Source organism: Penicillium crustosum (assembly GCF_028827405.1).
Source record: "Penicillium crustosum strain IBT 35664 chromosome Unknown utg000001l_segment0_segment0, whole genome shotgun sequence".
NCBI classification, from domain to species: domain Eukaryota; kingdom Fungi; phylum Ascomycota; class Eurotiomycetes; order Eurotiales; family Aspergillaceae; genus Penicillium; species Penicillium crustosum.
In genome coordinates this window covers 1,547,871-1,565,326 of record NW_026623122.1, presented here as the reverse complement: position 1 = coordinate 1,565,326, position 17,456 = coordinate 1,547,871, and the positions used below count along the sequence as shown (strand labels likewise).

The 17,456-nt window shown below is 46.9% G+C and overlaps 7 protein-coding genes across 7 annotated transcripts; 6 read left to right on the top strand and 1 right to left on the bottom strand.

Moving 5' to 3' along the window:
- Positions 1-66: 66 nt before the first annotated feature.
- On the top strand, positions 67-1,432 carry N7487_000599 (glycoside hydrolase family 43 protein; the record flags this gene model as incomplete). Its single annotated transcript, XM_056868347.1, has 2 exons — positions 67-639; positions 707-1,432. 2 exons carry the CDS (start codon positions 67-69, stop codon positions 1,430-1,432), a joined length of 1,299 nt encoding a protein of 432 aa, XP_056733131.1.
- A 581-nt stretch (positions 1,433-2,013) lies between these two features.
- On the top strand, positions 2,014-3,600 carry N7487_000598 (homoserine O-acetyltransferase family protein; the record flags this gene model as incomplete). Its single annotated transcript, XM_056868346.1, has 1 exon — positions 2,014-3,600. The coding sequence occupies one exon, from the start codon at positions 2,014-2,016 to the stop codon at positions 3,598-3,600; it is 1,587 nt and encodes a 528-aa protein (XP_056733130.1).
- Positions 3,601-5,496: 1,896 nt separating this feature from the next.
- Positions 5,497-6,420, bottom strand: N7487_000597 (SAM-dependent methyltransferase; the record flags this gene model as incomplete). Its single annotated transcript, XM_056868345.1, has 1 exon — positions 5,497-6,420. One exon carries the CDS (start codon positions 6,418-6,420, stop codon positions 5,497-5,499), a length of 924 nt encoding a protein of 307 aa, XP_056733129.1.
- Positions 6,421-9,111: 2,691 nt separating this feature from the next.
- N7487_000596 (uncharacterized protein) lies at positions 9,112-10,407 on the top strand (the record flags this gene model as incomplete). Its single annotated transcript, XM_056868344.1, has 1 exon — positions 9,112-10,407. One exon carries the CDS (start codon positions 9,112-9,114, stop codon positions 10,405-10,407), a length of 1,296 nt encoding a protein of 431 aa, XP_056733128.1.
- A 663-nt stretch (positions 10,408-11,070) lies between these two features.
- N7487_000595 (uncharacterized protein) lies at positions 11,071-11,966 on the top strand (the record flags this gene model as incomplete). The annotated part of the gene is given in 5 exon segments (XM_056868343.1): positions 11,071-11,137; positions 11,209-11,368; positions 11,410-11,551; positions 11,568-11,801; positions 11,860-11,966. The coding sequence occupies 5 exon segments, from the start codon at positions 11,103-11,105 to the stop codon at positions 11,964-11,966; spliced, it is 678 nt and encodes a 225-aa protein (XP_056733127.1). The 5' UTR covers positions 11,071-11,102.
- A 1,371-nt stretch (positions 11,967-13,337) lies between these two features.
- On the top strand, positions 13,338-15,205 carry N7487_000594 (tRNA threonylcarbamoyladenosine dehydratase; the record flags this gene model as incomplete). The annotated part of the gene is made up of 3 exons (XM_056868342.1): positions 13,338-13,697; positions 13,778-13,880; positions 13,947-15,205. 3 exons carry the CDS (start codon positions 13,338-13,340, stop codon positions 15,203-15,205), a joined length of 1,722 nt encoding a protein of 573 aa, XP_056733126.1.
- Positions 15,206-15,484: 279 nt separating this feature from the next.
- N7487_000593 (putative serine/threonine-protein phosphatase) lies at positions 15,485-16,529 on the top strand (the record flags this gene model as incomplete). Its single annotated transcript, XM_056868341.1, has 2 exons — positions 15,485-15,980; positions 16,036-16,529. 2 exons carry the CDS (start codon positions 15,485-15,487, stop codon positions 16,527-16,529), a joined length of 990 nt encoding a protein of 329 aa, XP_056733125.1.
- Positions 16,530-17,456: the final 927 nt, after the last annotated feature.

The following is a 17,456-nucleotide window of genomic DNA, read 5'->3' as shown; positions in this document are numbered from 1 at the left end:
CTTTTTTCCATAAGAAATCACAGCCCCAACCCGTTTTTATTTCCTCGGCATCACAAAGAAAACAAAATGGCGACTGTCATTTCTATTGTGCCTGAGAAATATGTGGCTCACTCTGTCGTCCAGACCATCGCAGTCAATGAAATCTCAGATGGGAGCAAGATTCAATCTTCCTTGGAAGCGAAAGCGGGAACCGGAGCAGAAAAGAAACGCTTCTTTACCCGACCATGGGGACGACGTCAGATTGGGATACTCTGTGCTCTGGGGTTCCTCGGACTGGCCTTGACAGCACTCGTCATTGCCCTCCCCATCTATTTCACAAAGATCTATGGCTTTGCGAAAGACACTGATGACTATTGGAAACGACCTCAGCCAAATGAAGACCACAGCTACCAACTTGAGGAGAACCGGCCTACTTTCGCCCTCCACAATTTCCCGGACCCGGGACTCATTCAGCACAATGGCACATGGTATGCCTACGGAACCAACCCCAAGAAAAGGAACCCCGGCAGTATCCATGTGCCTGTTGCTATATCGACCGATTTTCTCAACTGGGCTCTTCGCGAGGATTATGATGCGATGCCTACTCTTGGCTCTTGGGAGAAGAAGGTCAATCATTGGGCCCCAGATGTGATCCAGCGGGTAAGTATACTCGTGAGCATCGTCCCATTCCGTATTCCGTTCTTTTTATTCACATATACATTTCTAGGACGATGGCAAATTTGTAATGTATTACTCAGGAGAGGCCAAAGATTATGGCAGTCACCATTGTGTGGGGGTTGCCGTATCAAACGGCACAAGCCCACTAGGTCCTTATATCCCCGAAGACAAGCCACTCGCCTGTCCCCACAAGCACGGTGGTGCCATCGACCCATCGCCGTTCAGAGACACCGATGGCACGCTGTACGTGGTCTACAAGGGGGACGGAAACAGTGTTGGACACGGCGGCAACTGCAACAATAGTAAGAAGCCACTTGTATCTGTTCCAATTCTTCTGCAGGAGTTGAAAAGGGATGGCATCACACCCGTCGGAGAGCCAGTGAAAATCCTCGACATTGACGATACTGATGGTCCCCTTGTTGAGGCCCCCGATATCTTGCTCACCGAGGATGGCACCTACTATTTGTTCTTCTCTTCGCATTGCTATGTTTCACTGGGCTATAATGTGAAATATGCACACTCAAAATCCATCAAGGGTCCGTATGCGAGGGCTAATCGGCCTTTGCTACAGACTGGTGATTGGGGTCTCGAGGCGCCAGGTGGTGCGACGGTCTCGACTGATGGGAGCAAGATTGTTTTCCATGCTAATTGCGGTCAATTCCGGTGTATGTGGTCTGCTGCTATTGATATTCGATCCAATAACAACACTATTGTTATGTCGAAGCTCGTGGTTGACCAAGGGTCAAATTCTACGAAATCCACAGGGAACTTGTGAGCCAACAGGCGCATTGCGATAAGTTTTAGCAACCAAGGTTTGCTATGACTTAATTTTCGTGTTTCGGACTTTTATTGCATCTAGCGTTAGGCGTTTTGGATATTCCCATTTTGGGAGTCGTGATTTGATAGTTGCACAACGGTTTGTATGAGAATCAGCTTGGGGTCATGTATGAGCATCTTTTTTTTTATGCATCAAAAAGCAAAGTTGGTATGCTTCCTACATATTCTTTTTGTTTTATAAGCCCTCGGACACTTATTTCACTTGGTTTTTGCGGTTCTCTTTAGCAGCATAAACTGACCATAGGCCACAAAAGACTATAGTACGTATTAACCCGTGTTGTTGTTATTCTAATTGCACAAATATATGTAAATTTATCCTTAATTTGTCTGACAAGAGTTGCATATAATATCTGCCGTATGTTGTACATTGTATACTTCAACGCCCAGGTCTCCGCCAATCACCGATGTCGGTGATGACGCGACTGCTGAGTGCCTGAGGTGTCCACATATTTCTCCCCCCGATAGCCTTCAACCTGGGAAGCTCTCTTTCTTGACTCACACAGATCTTGGGCTTTTATAATGCAATCTTTTCGAGGCGCCGCTCGAGCTGCTTCACGCGGAATTCGAACCCAGCCATGGCGACAGGGTAACTCCCCTGTGAAGTCCGCAGGACCGCATCGGACTTTATCGGCGCAATGGAAGACCGCACGCCCATTGCATACCGTGCCGCCGCGGAAGTCAGCATCGGCCACCGCGGGGTCAACTGAGAGAGACTCCTCCAATCCAGCTATGTCATTCCCCTGTCTCGACGCCCAAGAAGCAAAGTCAGCGCAGCTCTCTGCTCGGTCGCTGCAGTCCGGCCCCGAACCTTCATACACTACCGGTCGACACGAATCATACCACTGTGAACAACCACTTCTGCTCGACTGGGGTGGTGTGTTAACTGAATTCGACGTTGCCTACGAGAGTTGGGGGCAATTGAACGCCGACAAGAGCAATGCCATCCTCCTGCACACCGGCTTGTCCGCCTCAAGCCACGCCCACAGCACAGCGTCCAACCCAAAGCCCGGCTGGTGGGAAAAGTTCATTGGCCCCGGGTTGCCACTGGACACCGATAAATATCACATCATTTGCACGAATGTCATCGGGGGATGTTACGGCAGCACAGGCCCGTCTTCCCTCGACCCGTCCGACGGAAAGCGATACGCAACCCGCTTCCCAATTCTGACTTTGGACGACATGGTACGTGCTCAGTTCCGGCTCCTTGACGGCCTAGGAATCAAGAAGCTAGCTGCCTCGGTTGGATCCAGCATGGGCGGTATGCAGAGTCTCGCCGCAGGCGTCCTCTTCCCAGAGCGGGTCAACAAGATCGTGAGCATTAGCGGTTGCGCCCGCAGCCACCCTTACAGTATAGCGATGCGACACACACAGCGCCAGGTGCTGATGATGGATCCCAACTGGGCCCGTGGATTCTACTACGATGGAATCCCACCACACTCTGGTATGAAGCTAGCTCGCGAGATTGCAACTGTGACGTACCGCAGCGGACCAGAGTGGGAGATGCGATTTGGTCGCCGGCGTGCAGACCCTAGCAAACAGCCCGCTCTGTGTCCCGACTTCCTTATCGAGACATACCTCGACCATGCCGGTGAGAAGTTCTGTCTCGAGTACGACCCCAACAGTCTTCTTTATGTCTCCAAGGCCATGGACTTGTTCGATCTCGGCCATGCTCATCAGACTGCGACTATGAAACGCCGCGCAGAGTCTGAGCATCGCATTGCGCACGGCGGTGACGCACCAAATGCCTCGGACCCCGCTTGCAGTCTTACCCTTCCAGACAAGCCCTATGAGGAGCAGCCTGGATCAACCTCCAATGCGACCCCGCTGGACAAGTCCGTCTCTGTCGACCAAGTGGAAGGTCCTCCCCAGGATCTTGTTGCCGGCCTTGCGCCTCTCAAGGATCACCCTGTGCTTGTCATGGGTGTTGCAAGTGACATCCTGTTCCCGGCGTGGCAACAGCGGGAAATCGCTGAGACACTCCGTGCTGGAGGCAACAAGAAGGTTGAACATATCGAGCTTGGTGACGACCTGTCGCTGTTCGGTCATGACACTTTCTTGTTAGATCTCAAGAACATCGGTGGCGCATTGGGCAAGTTCCTGCGCTAGTCGCGAGGCGTGTCACGTCCGAGGCGATGAAAAATAATATAAAATGTGTACATTTGTCGTTAAGCGTGCGACTTTTGGCATTAAGCAGGCGTTTTTTACATTTACGAAATGACATACCTCTTCTCTGTTTTTATTTGCAGTTCTGAGGGATCGATGTATACCCCCAGCCGGTCTACAAGTAGCTATAGTACGAAAAAAAGGAACATAGATGCTAGCGGATTTCTAATTGATTCCACCAACATACCGTATGTACATGATCATATCCACAAAAATAAAAGGAAACTCGCCCTCAGTTTGCTCTCAGGTTTCATAACTGGCTTCCAGCTGTATACACGGTCCACAGACACGAAGTGCCATGAATGGAGCCGTCGTCAAGCAGATGCCTGCAGAATTGGCTTATATTCGTCTCTAGGACGAACTCATCACAGGGCGAGAAGAAGAAAAGAATAGATAGCATAACACAACCCACAAAGCCCACGGCCCTAGAGTGAAACACGCCCAAGACAACAGCAGAGAGCATGTGTAAAATCAACCCTGAGAGCAAAAGCCAGGATAATTAACGAAGATAACTCCGATATTTAGTTGACGAACTAGGAGAACCTAGAGCATTTTGTAGAAAAGAAGCACACCCACATAGCCCACGAGCCCATAGATAACACCGAGAGCAAGGCTTGAAAGCTAGGGTTTTTGGTGCAAGTTTTTTTTATTCACAAGACAAACCAGCAAACCCCAGAATGTCATTGATAGTCAGATGGTTATTGTCGGTCCAGGTGTACACCTTTGAGATGTCACCTTATGGATAGGTATCCGCTTGCCCTTAGAGTTGGATGGTGGTAACGAGAGAGGAAAGAGAGAAGGTGGGGTGAGGGAGGACAAGTAGTTATATTTTGGGGACTGGGACTGCAAACACAGTGCACAAAGGGAAGGTATGTGTATTGTCAGTAGGCATGTTATTCAATGTTTTCCTTGAATATACAAGTGGACAGGCACCAGCGCGTCACATCGTGAATGGCTCTCTTCAACAGAGAACAAGCAACTGTATCTGATATTTATGTACCGTTTGACCACGGTGATAAAAATGGTAGGCTCTGAATGGTGAGATCTTGCTCAACAATGCACGGCCTATCATCGGACACTTGCTGGAGGGTATGCGATAACACTCCGTATTAGCAGGTATTGTAGGTGCATGTGTTAGCAGCCCCATGGAATGACAAATATTGCTGTTGGATGTTTTTCCAATGAACTCAGCATCATATTCATTTAGGATAAAGCATTCAGTCAGACCCTTTCATCAAAGGGTAAAAATGCAAGCTGAGAGCTTGATGGATGCTTCATCAGGAACGAGATATTGGTTTTAAGCCTACGGGATTAAATATTCTTCCATTCCGGTGCCAGGACGCAATTCATCTGACCCCTGTCCCCCCGAGCTGAGCTGACCGGTGAGAACCCACAATCACGTGACTATGTCTTATCTTATCTCCACCAGCAGCTCAGCTCCCGAGAATAATAATACAAGTCTTTTAGTGATATGATTGATAGAATTTAGTAATATAAGCTTACAAAATAAGAATTATACTAATTCTCTTTCAATCTGCCTATAAAAAATTACCGGAGCGAGAGATAAAGCAGAATCTACGAAGAACGACTATATCATTAAAGTTATAAAGGAACCATATGATTTCCCCACCGAAAACATGAAAATAGACAAGAATATGTGATTACTAAGGTAGTTGATGCCTTAGAAAGCAACAAAAAAAAACCAGGCATCCGTTGATGTTAAATCAACCTAACCGAGGCTAGTAACGCGGAGCTCGACATCATCTCTTGACAGCCACTCCCAACCCTATTTCCATCACCTGTTATTATGTTCTGGCTATAGCCTGCATGGCTGTTTGATCAGTCCACAACGTATCGCGCAATGATGCTGTACACTGAGGCTTGTTCTTTAGCCAAGCTCTGGTTAAAGCTAACGGCCATATCGTGCAACTCCTGGATTGGACCGCTAGCCCCATCCGGGAAATTTTGTTCAATGTTGAGTCGCACCTTGTCGAACCAGTGGATGACCTCGGCATTTGATGGCATTATGCGCATATCGTGTAAATGTAGCCCGTTCTTCTTCAAAACGCTGATGAAGTAATCTGGGGTCTTTCGATTGGCGCACGCCAGACGATCCACCGTGTCTGGTATAGGGGACTTGTATGTTTCGAGGTCGGTGACCCTGTATAGCGTGTCGGAAATGAGCAGGGTACCCTGAGGGCTCAAACGCTGTGCTACCTGAGCTATCGAAGCTTCGAAGACATTGAAGAGAAAGTGAGTGTAAACCCCACGTACAACGACCAAATCATACGGCACTTCCGGATTGGGAAGAAGATCAACATCCTGCCCATTGCAGAAGTATAGATTGACCCGCTTTCTAAGATCCATAGGTAAGTTATTGGCGCAGAAGTCAAGCTGACGTTGGCTGATATTGATGGCGTCGATGCACTGACATTCGGTGAAAAGTGCGGCTATGTGCTTGGTGATGAAGCCCCAGCCACAACCAATATCTAATATTCGGCGGAGTTGTGGCCTGTTTGGCCCGAGAAGCCCAGCGAGCTCGAGCTGGCGATCAAACGCTCGAAACTCAGCAGGGCCAACAGGTCCCGGTCTAGCACCTTCGGAAATCTCTGTCTGATCAAAGAGGCCAAATTGGAAGCTCAGATTGTCGCCGAGAGCCTTTTGCCACATTTCTGGAGGATCGTCATATGTGTCAACAACTTTATCCTGGTACTTGTCCGTGCGGTGGGTTTCAATCACATTGATCTTGGCGGCGGATTCCATGTTTGTTTAGCTGAGGTCTCTTCTGGTGAGTAAATAAATTATGACCAAGAGTTGGGTTCTAATTTCTTTAGGCAGGAATTCTCAAGGTTTATATACAGCATCCAGCGTCCAGGTTGATTATCAATCCACTATCCATCAAGAGATCTAAGGGTTCAATAACCGCGCCAATTTCCTAAAATACCACGGAATATGATACAGTGATAAACAGCTTACGATTTGATTTCTGAGGTATTTTTCCTATTGGCCTTTACTACACCCTCTCAATTGATTCCTACGGGGGACATTTTAGGACGTGTAGGCCCACATGACCGATTCATCGAGTGCTTCCATATCTATGATCACAGACCTAAGGCCTAGAATTGTCATAGACTTATTCAAATTGTTATATATTTAGCTCATAAATATTCTTGGGAACTAAACATATTTATCTTTACTCTTCGGCCCTACTTATGGATATATCTTCACTACTTACTTACCTCCTTTGCTCTTGTCCATGCATCTTAATAGGAGAACCATTTCTCTGCACTATCGCCCTATTGCTGGTTATTTTGATAGACTGCTTGGCTACCATGCATCTGGATAATAATCCGATAGAAAATATACTTGGTGACGAAATGATGGGCAGGAGGCGCATTCGTCGGGGATATGGTCGGCCAGCACAGTAAAGGTATGTCCGGCCCCCCTCCCTACGACGATTCTAGACTAATTTTTATAAACCAAGTCAGCTTATTGAGCAGGGTTTCGTTGGAATACGAGGTTCAAATACAGTCGGAAGCTCGTTGATTTCTTTTCAATTATTTGTTTAGGAAATTATCTGATCAGGAAAATACCATTAGGGAAAGATATGTGCTATGGATGGTTTTTGGATACCGCGAGTGCTACGTATTTAGGGCTAAACCTCCCTTCAAAAACTATTCCCATATATCTTAGCTGGATTATAGTATTGGTATTTTTCATCTAGAACTTCCAACCCTGGCTTGATACTTCTCTAAAGAATTTGTGGCCTTTGCGATGGATTCAGCCCCGTGCACCTAACACAGCGACTGAATTAAGTGCCTCGCAATCTCGAGTCATATTTGATATGTCTTTTATGATTGACCCTACCCTAATCCATATAATCCCAGCATGAACTACCAGCGATAGGATGTAGATAACTGCTATCCAAAGAGGGGTATATATTATATATATAATTATGCAAGAGCGACCCAAAGTGCTCTGAACACCCCGCATCGTTCTAATTGAGTTTATTCAATGAATATGTCAAACGTAGGTTCGGCTTGGCATATTCTCACTGGAGGACATTTATGGTAAGGTGCTTATACTCAGTCATATTTCATTGGTAGAGTAAAACCTACTTATAACGAATCAGTATATAACGAATACCTGGTTTTAAAGAACAGATACCAGTGATTGAATTAATGCACCATAGTAATATCGAATCTCCCCCTTTTACTACGAAGTTCGTTCATTCACGATTCCCCCTTTACAAAATTCGTTATATCTAAAATTAGTCAGCTAGTTTGACCAATTAACATTCCTCATTCATCGATCCCCATCTCTTAAAAGCTCGTTCCACCCCTCTCAGCAGGTCGCTCTCCGAAGGTAGGAGCGACTTCAACCCTTCCCCTCGGGGTGAAAATCAGTTAATTACCAAACTTTTATAGAGAATAAGAGGTCCTATAGGCCAGGAAACTGTAGATATATAAGTACTAATTGAGTTATACCGTTTGTTTAAACAAAAAGATCAAAAATAGATCATATTTTTTGAGTGAATTAACTATTATTTAAATCCCCTAAAAAGGTTTGATTATAGCTAGTAATCTAGTTATCAACGTTCTATATGAGCTTTAAGCAGTATCAATGCGTTGTTGCTGAGATATAAAACCACCTTATGCATGGTGCTTTCGGGTGGCCTGCTCGCGCGTTATTACCAGCTTACATGCTGCAGTCCTCGGCGTTGCAACGTGGCAAAGCCGTATTGGCTTTGCCCCCCCATTTTTCTTCCTTAATTCCACTAGTGTTGACTACGGGGTAGTATATTCTAATGACAACTCTTGTGTGACATAAGTTGTGTCTCCGGGAACTTTAATCCTGGGATACGAGATCTATCAAATGCTACACCTACTAGCTGAGGACTGTATAACTTCACCTAGACTATGATAATACGAGGAATATCATAAGGCCATGTGCGGCATTTTTCTTACTGGCCTTTACAATACCCTTTTAATGAATTCCTGCCAGCCCAAAGCTTGCAATAGCTGTATTCGGAAATGACCGCAGCGCTGACAATAGCATTTGGGCAACCGATGGAGGTTTATTAGAGAGCCGGTATAGCACGGGTAATAATGATTGGCCTCTCTTACGTAAAACGACCACTCGGAGAATTATATGATAAAAATATTAATGGATACGAAGCTATGGAGAGAGAGGGTAACACAATGTATTGTGAAAGAGTACGTGAACGAAACTACCACATGCCAAAGCCCGCATAGCTACATAGTAGGTATATATATTGCAAAATTTAGCACTTCAGCCCACATTCTAAGATACCAAAAGGATAAACAAGCTATACCTCCACACAATAACCAGTATAACCTCCCGGCTTGTTATTTGTTTTCCTATTAGTCTCTCTAGACTAACTTCTCAATAGACATCATTACATTGTGCCACACCAGACCACTATTGAGAGATATGGCCAACCATAGCACGCGTCAAAATGTTGGGATGCTCGGGTATGACCCTTTTGAGTGTGGTGACCTCGACGGCTTCCGGGAATCGGGCCTATCATCCTTCCGTCCACACCACGCATTAAAACTGAGGATGAAGCCCATCATCGATGCCATCCCCGAGACTTTCGACAGCTTGGGAATACTAGCTGGCTGCCCATGTGGGGTCCAGAGGGCGACCATTGCCCAACGCACGCCTCTACATGTCCTGATGCAAATCGCTCAATGCTTAGCACACATTGCAGCCGCATCCAATTGTCCCGCTTGTATGTGTGCGGGGATTTCAATGATGTACCTTGCGTGGCTGAGGGCTTCGGAGTGTGAGGAGAGGAGAGGTTGGTCAGACTCCATTATCGGATGTTGCGAATGTGTTGGTCTGTCACAGTTCAAGCTACACGACATTAGCGAGGTAATACAACAGGAACCAGCATCTGTTTGTCAGGCCGACTGCTGGGCCAAGGCATTGTCGGATGCTGGTGAATTGTCCGTTGGTGAAGCTCTCTATGTCAACCGAGCCCGGGTTTTTACACACCCGTCTGGCACGACAAGTTTTCGCAATTGGCTCACAAAAATCACCGAACCGTATGCCGACCAGCTGTTTGGTAGCTGTGACCAGATGCCGTTCCGTGAAGCCCTAGGTCTGACGGGATGGTACACTGTCTGTTGCTCACACCCTTTGGCTCAGGGCGCGGAGGAGACTCTACGGGAAATTATTCGCTATACAATGGATGCTGAGATGTTCAGTCAATATGATTTCAAATCGCAGCGCCAAATACACTCAAGATCCGCATCTCTACCGGACGTGGATTCGTCATCCAGTGATCGGGCTGACAAGGCAAGACCTATCCTGCGAGAAAAGAGTGCAGTGCACGCTACATATGTTACTAGGCGTCTCGTGGACGGCATTTGGACCCCTTTCTTCTATCAGCGCATGTCTAAACCGATGATCTCTTACCATCGCTCGCAAATTCAGCAGCCAACACCCATCGAATGTCTTAGTGTGCTGGTATTTGACACGTTCACCCACCGAAGGCGGCTACAGGAGGACGGGAATATCGACTCCACTTCTTACGTGAACTCTCTCAATGGGCAGTCTGCCTCAGGCGCATACTCGAAGTGGCACGCTTATATATGTTCGCTCGCTCACCAGGCTGCCTTATCTTCTCTATGGGATATAACACACCACCTGCCACCGCTTAATATAGACGGGGACATACCCAGCTCTGATAGTGGTAGGGAACTGCCCGGAAAGCAGGAATAAGAGCTAGTTTTATTTGCCTAACGAAAGCCTTTCCCCTCTCATTCTTAATGATTACTTTTACTCCAAGCTGCCAAATTTAGTACTTTCCTATCCATACTTCCTAAATCTCCTCATGGCGTAGACCTCTTTAATTGTAGTCCTAGTGGCCGGTGGGAAGTCGAAGTTTCTTTCTCTCTTTATACTAGTGACGAACTACCCTAAAAACTCCCTTTATCGTCCCAACTATAGGCCGTTCGTCGATCCGACCGTCCTTTCCTAGTATAACCTACTTTATAAAAGCCCTACATATTTAGATATCCGGCGAAATGGTAGGATATTCTATTAGCCGAATACAGGCATATACTTAGACTTCCGTAGACCTCATTAAAAACATTTAGAGGGCAGGCAAGTATCCGCCCTCTAAGGGCCGCTCGAGGGCGGCCCTTATCGGCCCTTATTTATATAAAAAAAAGTGCTAACTTATTACTTTAAATTACGATTATTTACTAGTGTTCTGGTTTGAATATTAGCTTTATAATCTATTTCTTTCTTAGTATTAGGAAATTATAAAATTGAGCTATATTACGATAAATTATAGTAGAGAATAATGATATTATATATTCTTAGTATCTATAAGTATATTAGTTATTATTAATTGTAAAAGTTGTCGATTTTGGATAATAGACAGCGATGGAGCAATCCATGTCGCGGAAGAAATGCAATCGCCGGGTCGTCGACTCCCACAGATAATGTTAGCAAAGACCAATTTCATGCTCCGCCTCTAATGCCCGTTTTTGTTACTAGGCCCGCTAACAAGAACAGGAACATGACTTTAGCTATTGGCCTCTGTACAGCAGTACCGCTATTAGCAGTCCTGATAGTTGCCATGAAAGACATGGACCGAGTAATAAACGCTGGAATGTCAGCCGTGCAACTATTATACCAAGCAACAGGGCCAAGAAGGGTGACAGTGGCACTTAGGGTACTCTGACAGTCATATGCGCAGCATGTCTTCCTCCACAGTGGGTCAACTGTGGGCGTCTTTCATGGGCTTTCGCCAGAGACAGAGGTACTCCATTTCCCGATTTCTTCGACAACATAGACAAGCGGCTCGAATTCCCGCTTCGCACAACTATAGCCTCTACTATTTTTGCTGCTATTTATGGTCTCATATATCGCAGGCACCACCGCCTTCAACTCCATCATTACCTCTGCTATTACGTTATTGAACTTGAGTTACGCTATTCCCCAGGTTATCCTCGTCACGCGAGGTCAGTGTCTGCCAAAGCGGCCGCTTGGTCTTGGTCGATGGGGATATGTCTGGAATGTTTTCGTGCCGCTGTTACTTACAGTCCTAGGTGTTATGATCTGTTTCCTGCCTGATCTTCCAGTTACCTTGGGCTCGATGAAGTGTAGTGCCCCCGTTTTAGTGGCATTATTTCTTATTATTCTTGTTTTTTTGGAGGTTGATAGGTGACGAGTTCATGGGACCCAATATTGACTGGGAGATGTTGGACCTGAAAAATGACACGCCGAGCGACTCGTCGACAGATGTAGTTGAGCCGAACATAAATCTGTGACCTGGAAAATCTCGCTGGGTTTGTGGGGCCTAAGGATGATGTTTATAGGATGTTGCAGTCAGCTACAGGCTTGTATTAGCTTTCGCAAGGTGTAACAGCCAAGTCATGCTTGTCCCCATGAAGTTTATACAAGAACAAGATGTTGAAGAAATGGAACAATTTGTATTTGGTATATCGCACCAAGGCCATGAGCCACTAGAAAGCAGGAACCCAACTAAATAGAACAAGCGCCATGTATTGATTTGAAGAATAAGGCTCCCCAACCATAGATTGATAATAAGATATGCCCTCAGATTGAAAACTACCATGTTTTGTCACTCGTCACCGGCGTGCTTGTCGTTTCCTTGAAAGGCGTACAGACGAAGCACATATACAGGGCCTCGGAGTATGTGACTGTATTTTCTCATCACTGGGCTATTACACGAGGAGGATCTGAAAGATCTCATGATGGAGATTGTACCGGGAAGGGAACAGGGCGATAGGCGAAGAAAACCGGAGGAGATGTGAGATTTTGGAGATCTAGAATATGTATGTATAGCAAGGCTGAGCGATGTTAGTTAAAGTTAAACACATTAAAATATTGACGCAATGCCAAAACAACACACAGCAAGAAATATCAAAGGTCCGAGTCTCTTCAGATCTCTGTTCATTGCTCAATCACACACTGTGGTGCCGATGTCTTCTTCCACTCCGACGTATCAGGGGGATGAAGTCCACAGCCCGACGGGTTTATTCAACCGACATGTCATGAGAAGCTCTTGTGAGGGTTATCGTCATCAAGACTTGGCACATGATATTCCATTGAATCTGCATTGTAACCAGAGACCAGAGAGCCAGGTTGAAAAAACATACATACCTCTCGTAATAGATAGCGGATAATTAAGTCTCAGATCACGTCGATCTTGCATCGTCTCAAACGATAAGAGGTAGTTTCTGGCATTGACTGGCAAGGTATTATCGGATTCAACATCAAGATGCACCTAGACGCGACTTTTTCGGACAGGCTCTGAAGTGGAGAATGATAGCTGCATCGGTCTGCCAACAACAACTTCCTATCGGATGAGATGATCCAGGAGCATATTTGACACCATCGGGGGATAATTGGCTGGGGAGTCGGAATTGAAGGTTTTTGGGGGATAGTATGCGTGATGTTAAGACACTCTTGGTATGTATGGTGCTGCGGCGCGTAGTCCATCTACCGCCTATCCTACCGCCTTACATAGTTCCCGCACAATTACCCAGGACCATGGCACGTGATAACCAGCGTGGTTCCACTGATGAACGCATTGGCTTGCATATACATTCCGTTATTAAGAGTTCATGCCTGCAGCGGTCGGCTACTTGTCATGGTCAGTACAACCCACATTCATAATGGCTCCCCCGGCATCCAAATGGTGGCAAGAGCCCAACGACGCCGACCTCGACTACGGATTCGATTCTGACGAACTGGATACCAGATATAACGAACCTGATCGAAGCACCTCCCACGAAAATAACAGCAAACCGAGAAATTCCCAGGACACGGAAGATAACGGTGTGATTGCAAGTATGTCTTCTTGGCTCCACCGCCAAGCTGGTTCGTCCCACGGCCAGCTTGCGACAGCGGCTGTCGTATCTGGCGCAGCTGTCGCAGGTGCTATCTTTGGGTACCAGTCATACAAGCGCAAGGAAGCTGTTCAGGACCTGAAGGCTTCGATTCCAAGCCTAGATGATTTGCATCGTGCAGAAATGGTGAGCTGCGCCAGTGAAGCTGCGCATCCAGCCTACCAAGCTACAGGACAAGAAAAGAAAACTGATTCCGCGGACTATAGCTCACCGATTTTGGTGCTGCCTCGAATGGAGTACAGCTGAGCAAGGAAGATGAGCGCAGTGCAGCTTTGGCTCGCAGAGCGCAACAAGGAGACTACGATGATGGTATGTGACCTTTATATGAATATTTTCCCTGGAACCTATCTCACCCAGCCTGTCTCGCTTTGGTAGACTTGATTCTTGAACAACTCGCCCGCAACCGTGTGTTCCTCGGTGACGAAGGCCTTGCCAAGCTTCGATCATCATTCGTTGTTGTTGTCGGCTGTGGTGGTGTCGGCTCGCATGCCGCTGCCTCACTGGCCCGATCGGGCGTGTCCAAAATCCGACTCATCGATTTCGATCAAGTCACACTCTCATCGTTGAACAGACACGCTCTTGCGACATTGGCTGATGTTGGTACACCGAAGGTCCATTGCATCCGGAGGCGATTGGAACAAATCGCACCGTGGGTCATCTTCGATTGCCGGAATGAGCTTTATGGAAAGGCCGCGTCTGAGGACCTCCTCGGCCCATGGTCTCTGACACACGATGGGGAGGGCCGTCAACCAGATTTCGTGCTTGATTGCATTGACAACATTACGTCCAAGGTAGAATTGCTGCACTACTGCCACTCGAATTCCTTGCCTGTGATTTCGTCGATGGGCGCAGGATGCAAGTCGGACCCGACTCGCGTCGTGGTCGGTGACATCTCGCTTAGCACTGATGATCCTTTGTCCCGCAGTACACGCCGCAGACTGAAGCTTCTTGGCGTTTCGTCTGGCGTAGCAGCCGTGTTTTCGACAGAGAAACCAGGCCCGGGCAAGGCTACCCTACTTCCTCTCCCCGAGAATGAGTTCACCAAGGGTCAAGTTGGTGAGCTTGGAGTTCTGCCTGACTTCCGAGCCCGCATTCTCCCAGTACTGGGGACTATGCCTGCAGTGTTTGGTTATACAGTGGCCAACCACGTTATCTGCACTATTACTGGCTACCCGCTTGACTATAACATGGGCGCCAAGGGTCGCGAGAAACTCTACGATAGCATCTTGGCTACTTTGCTGGGCTTGCATGAAAGAATGATTAGACAAGTTACCGGTCAAGATACTGTGGGGCTTCGTGTACCACTCAGCAAGGATGACATTGCATTCGTTGTTGAAGAAGTATACCGTGGAAAGAGTCCGATCAGTGGCTTGTCTAACAGACTGGCTCTCATTCCCTGGCAAACTCCTTCTCATGGATGGAACATGGATCTGAGCCTTGAGAAAGAGGGACAAAAGACTGTCCCGATGGATATCAATAACTTGGTTTGCATGACCAAGGAGGAAGCACTCCGCCACGAAAAAGAGGTACTTAAGGGTGGCAAGAAGGTGGAAGAGGTATATGATGAGGCTGTGCTCCAGCGCGTCAACCTGCGTAGACGGGAAGCAGAGGAGTATGATCAGTACCGGGGATAGTGTTAAAATGTACAAATAAATCAAAAGAGAAAATGTCCAATTTGGAACATAAGAAAGATAAAAAAATCAAGCATCACAAGCTCGGGACCTAACACAACAAAGTGGGTCTCACTGTATACGTCAGAGCGCGAGTTTAAATTCTGCCTAAATCTACGCCTAAATCTTCACATTCACCTACGACCGCTGACTTTTAGCGGATAAATGCAGCACATATGACACATATGAACTAGACAGTACAATCTGATTCAAGGATATAAAGCCCAATTAGGGCGTGGTGGAATGGCATCTCACGACTCCCATCCGCAGGACTCCGAGTCCCCAGATACCGACTTCCACCCGACAATAACTCACCATCCCTCCTACTCAAATCAATTTCCACAACATTCTCGCCCCCTAATTGATTCCGCTAGAAACGCATGGCAGTCCAGAGCCCCTGGAGGTTCCCAACAGGCCTCCAGCTCCCCCGCGGATGACATCAAATCTCCGGGATGGCCCCAAATGGCTCTCTCGGTAGCTTTCGCGCCGCGCTTCCGGTATATGCTGATCTACGGCACGTTGTTCATATTTGCATGGATCGGTTGGCGAATGTTACCTTCTCCTCAACTACAAGACCAAAACTCGCTATTGCATTCGTCCCCTCACGCTGACGGCTTGATTCGGATCCGTACACTGGACCCAGGCCTGGTGCCTGGGGATATATCAAAAGTGGATTCAGGGAAAACGAGTCGGAAACGGCTAATCTTTGTGGGAGATGTGCACGGTTGTAAAGATGAGTGTAAGAAATACCCCCTAAACCACGGGAACCCTTGGAATTGACAAGCATACAAAAGTGGTGCAACTTCTTGAAAAAGTCTCCTTCAACAAAAAAGGCGGCGATCACCTTGTCTTTGTCGGTGATATGATCAACAAAGGGCCAGACAGCAAAGGGGTTGTGGACTTAGCTCGGGAGCATTCGGCATCTAGTGTCCGTGGGAACCACGAGGACCGGATTCTGCTTCTCCGACAAGAGATGGTGAAGACCAACACTCTCACAACCCCCGATGATGGTAGGTACTCTGGTTTCTCATCTAGAGAACTTACTGAGCGTGCACTCGCACGGTCTTTGAGCGAGGAGCAGGCTCAGTGGCTGGAGAACTGTCCAATGATACTGAATGTCGGCCACATTCCAGGCATGGGCCAGTTGGTTGTCGTTCATGCGGGACTGATACCGGGCATTGAACTTGAGAAGCAAGATCCCTCTAGCGTGATGACCATGCGGACCATTGATTCTGATACAAATGTACCCAGCCCGAAAAAGAAGGGCATGAATTGGGCTAAAGTATGACTGAGCTTTCTCATCTACCCCTCTAATCTTGTTGTCGTACTGATATATTTTCAATTTAGATGTTCGATAAATACCAAGCGAAACTATACTTGAGCCTCGAGACTTCAACTGAAGATCCCCTTTGCAAACACCATGACTGTTGTATATGGCCACGATGCTTCTACCTCTCTTTCTATCCGCACATTCACAAAGGGTCTTGATTCAGGTTGTGTGACGGGAGGAAAGCTCACAGCTTTGGTCATAGAGGACGGCGGAAAGCAAAGTGTTGTACAGATATCGTGTCATGGCTATTTCAAGAGATGACATTTCTCCACTGTTGCTTTTCGTCTAGTTTTGAAAATATATGTATTCATATAGGATGGCGACAATGGATTTTAGGCTATAGGATGACCCATCTGATATGCGAGGATCGCTTGTCGCCGTCGTCCTGAAGTACGTGTGGCCTGTGAAATACGATAGATCGAAATTGCGGGTTTACGTTTGCTAGTCGCATGATAATCATTTAAAAAGACCACGATAAAAAAAATAAAAAGTCATCGCCCGGAGGCGATCCGGTAAATTGAGATCAAACAGCACTCAAGCTGAGGATGGACGGGGATCCAAGGTAGCGGTGCGCCAAATATCACCAACGACAACCCCTAGGCTAAATGCACGTACATCCGTTTATACACACTGTGCGATGCCTTTTCTCATGTGAAGTGAACATATAAAGTACAGACCTACATCCCTATCTTCATCTTGGACTAAATCTTTTACATCTTTTGACACCCTCAACAATCACCTGTATCTATGTAACTCCTACTCCATTTAGTTCCGCGTAGAGGTCACTCAAAGTTATTTCAGGTCACTTTAGCCTCGAAGGAACCCTGGTATCAACAGTTGGAGTTAATGGCATGAACCGCAATCCGGCCCATGTTTATTCTAACC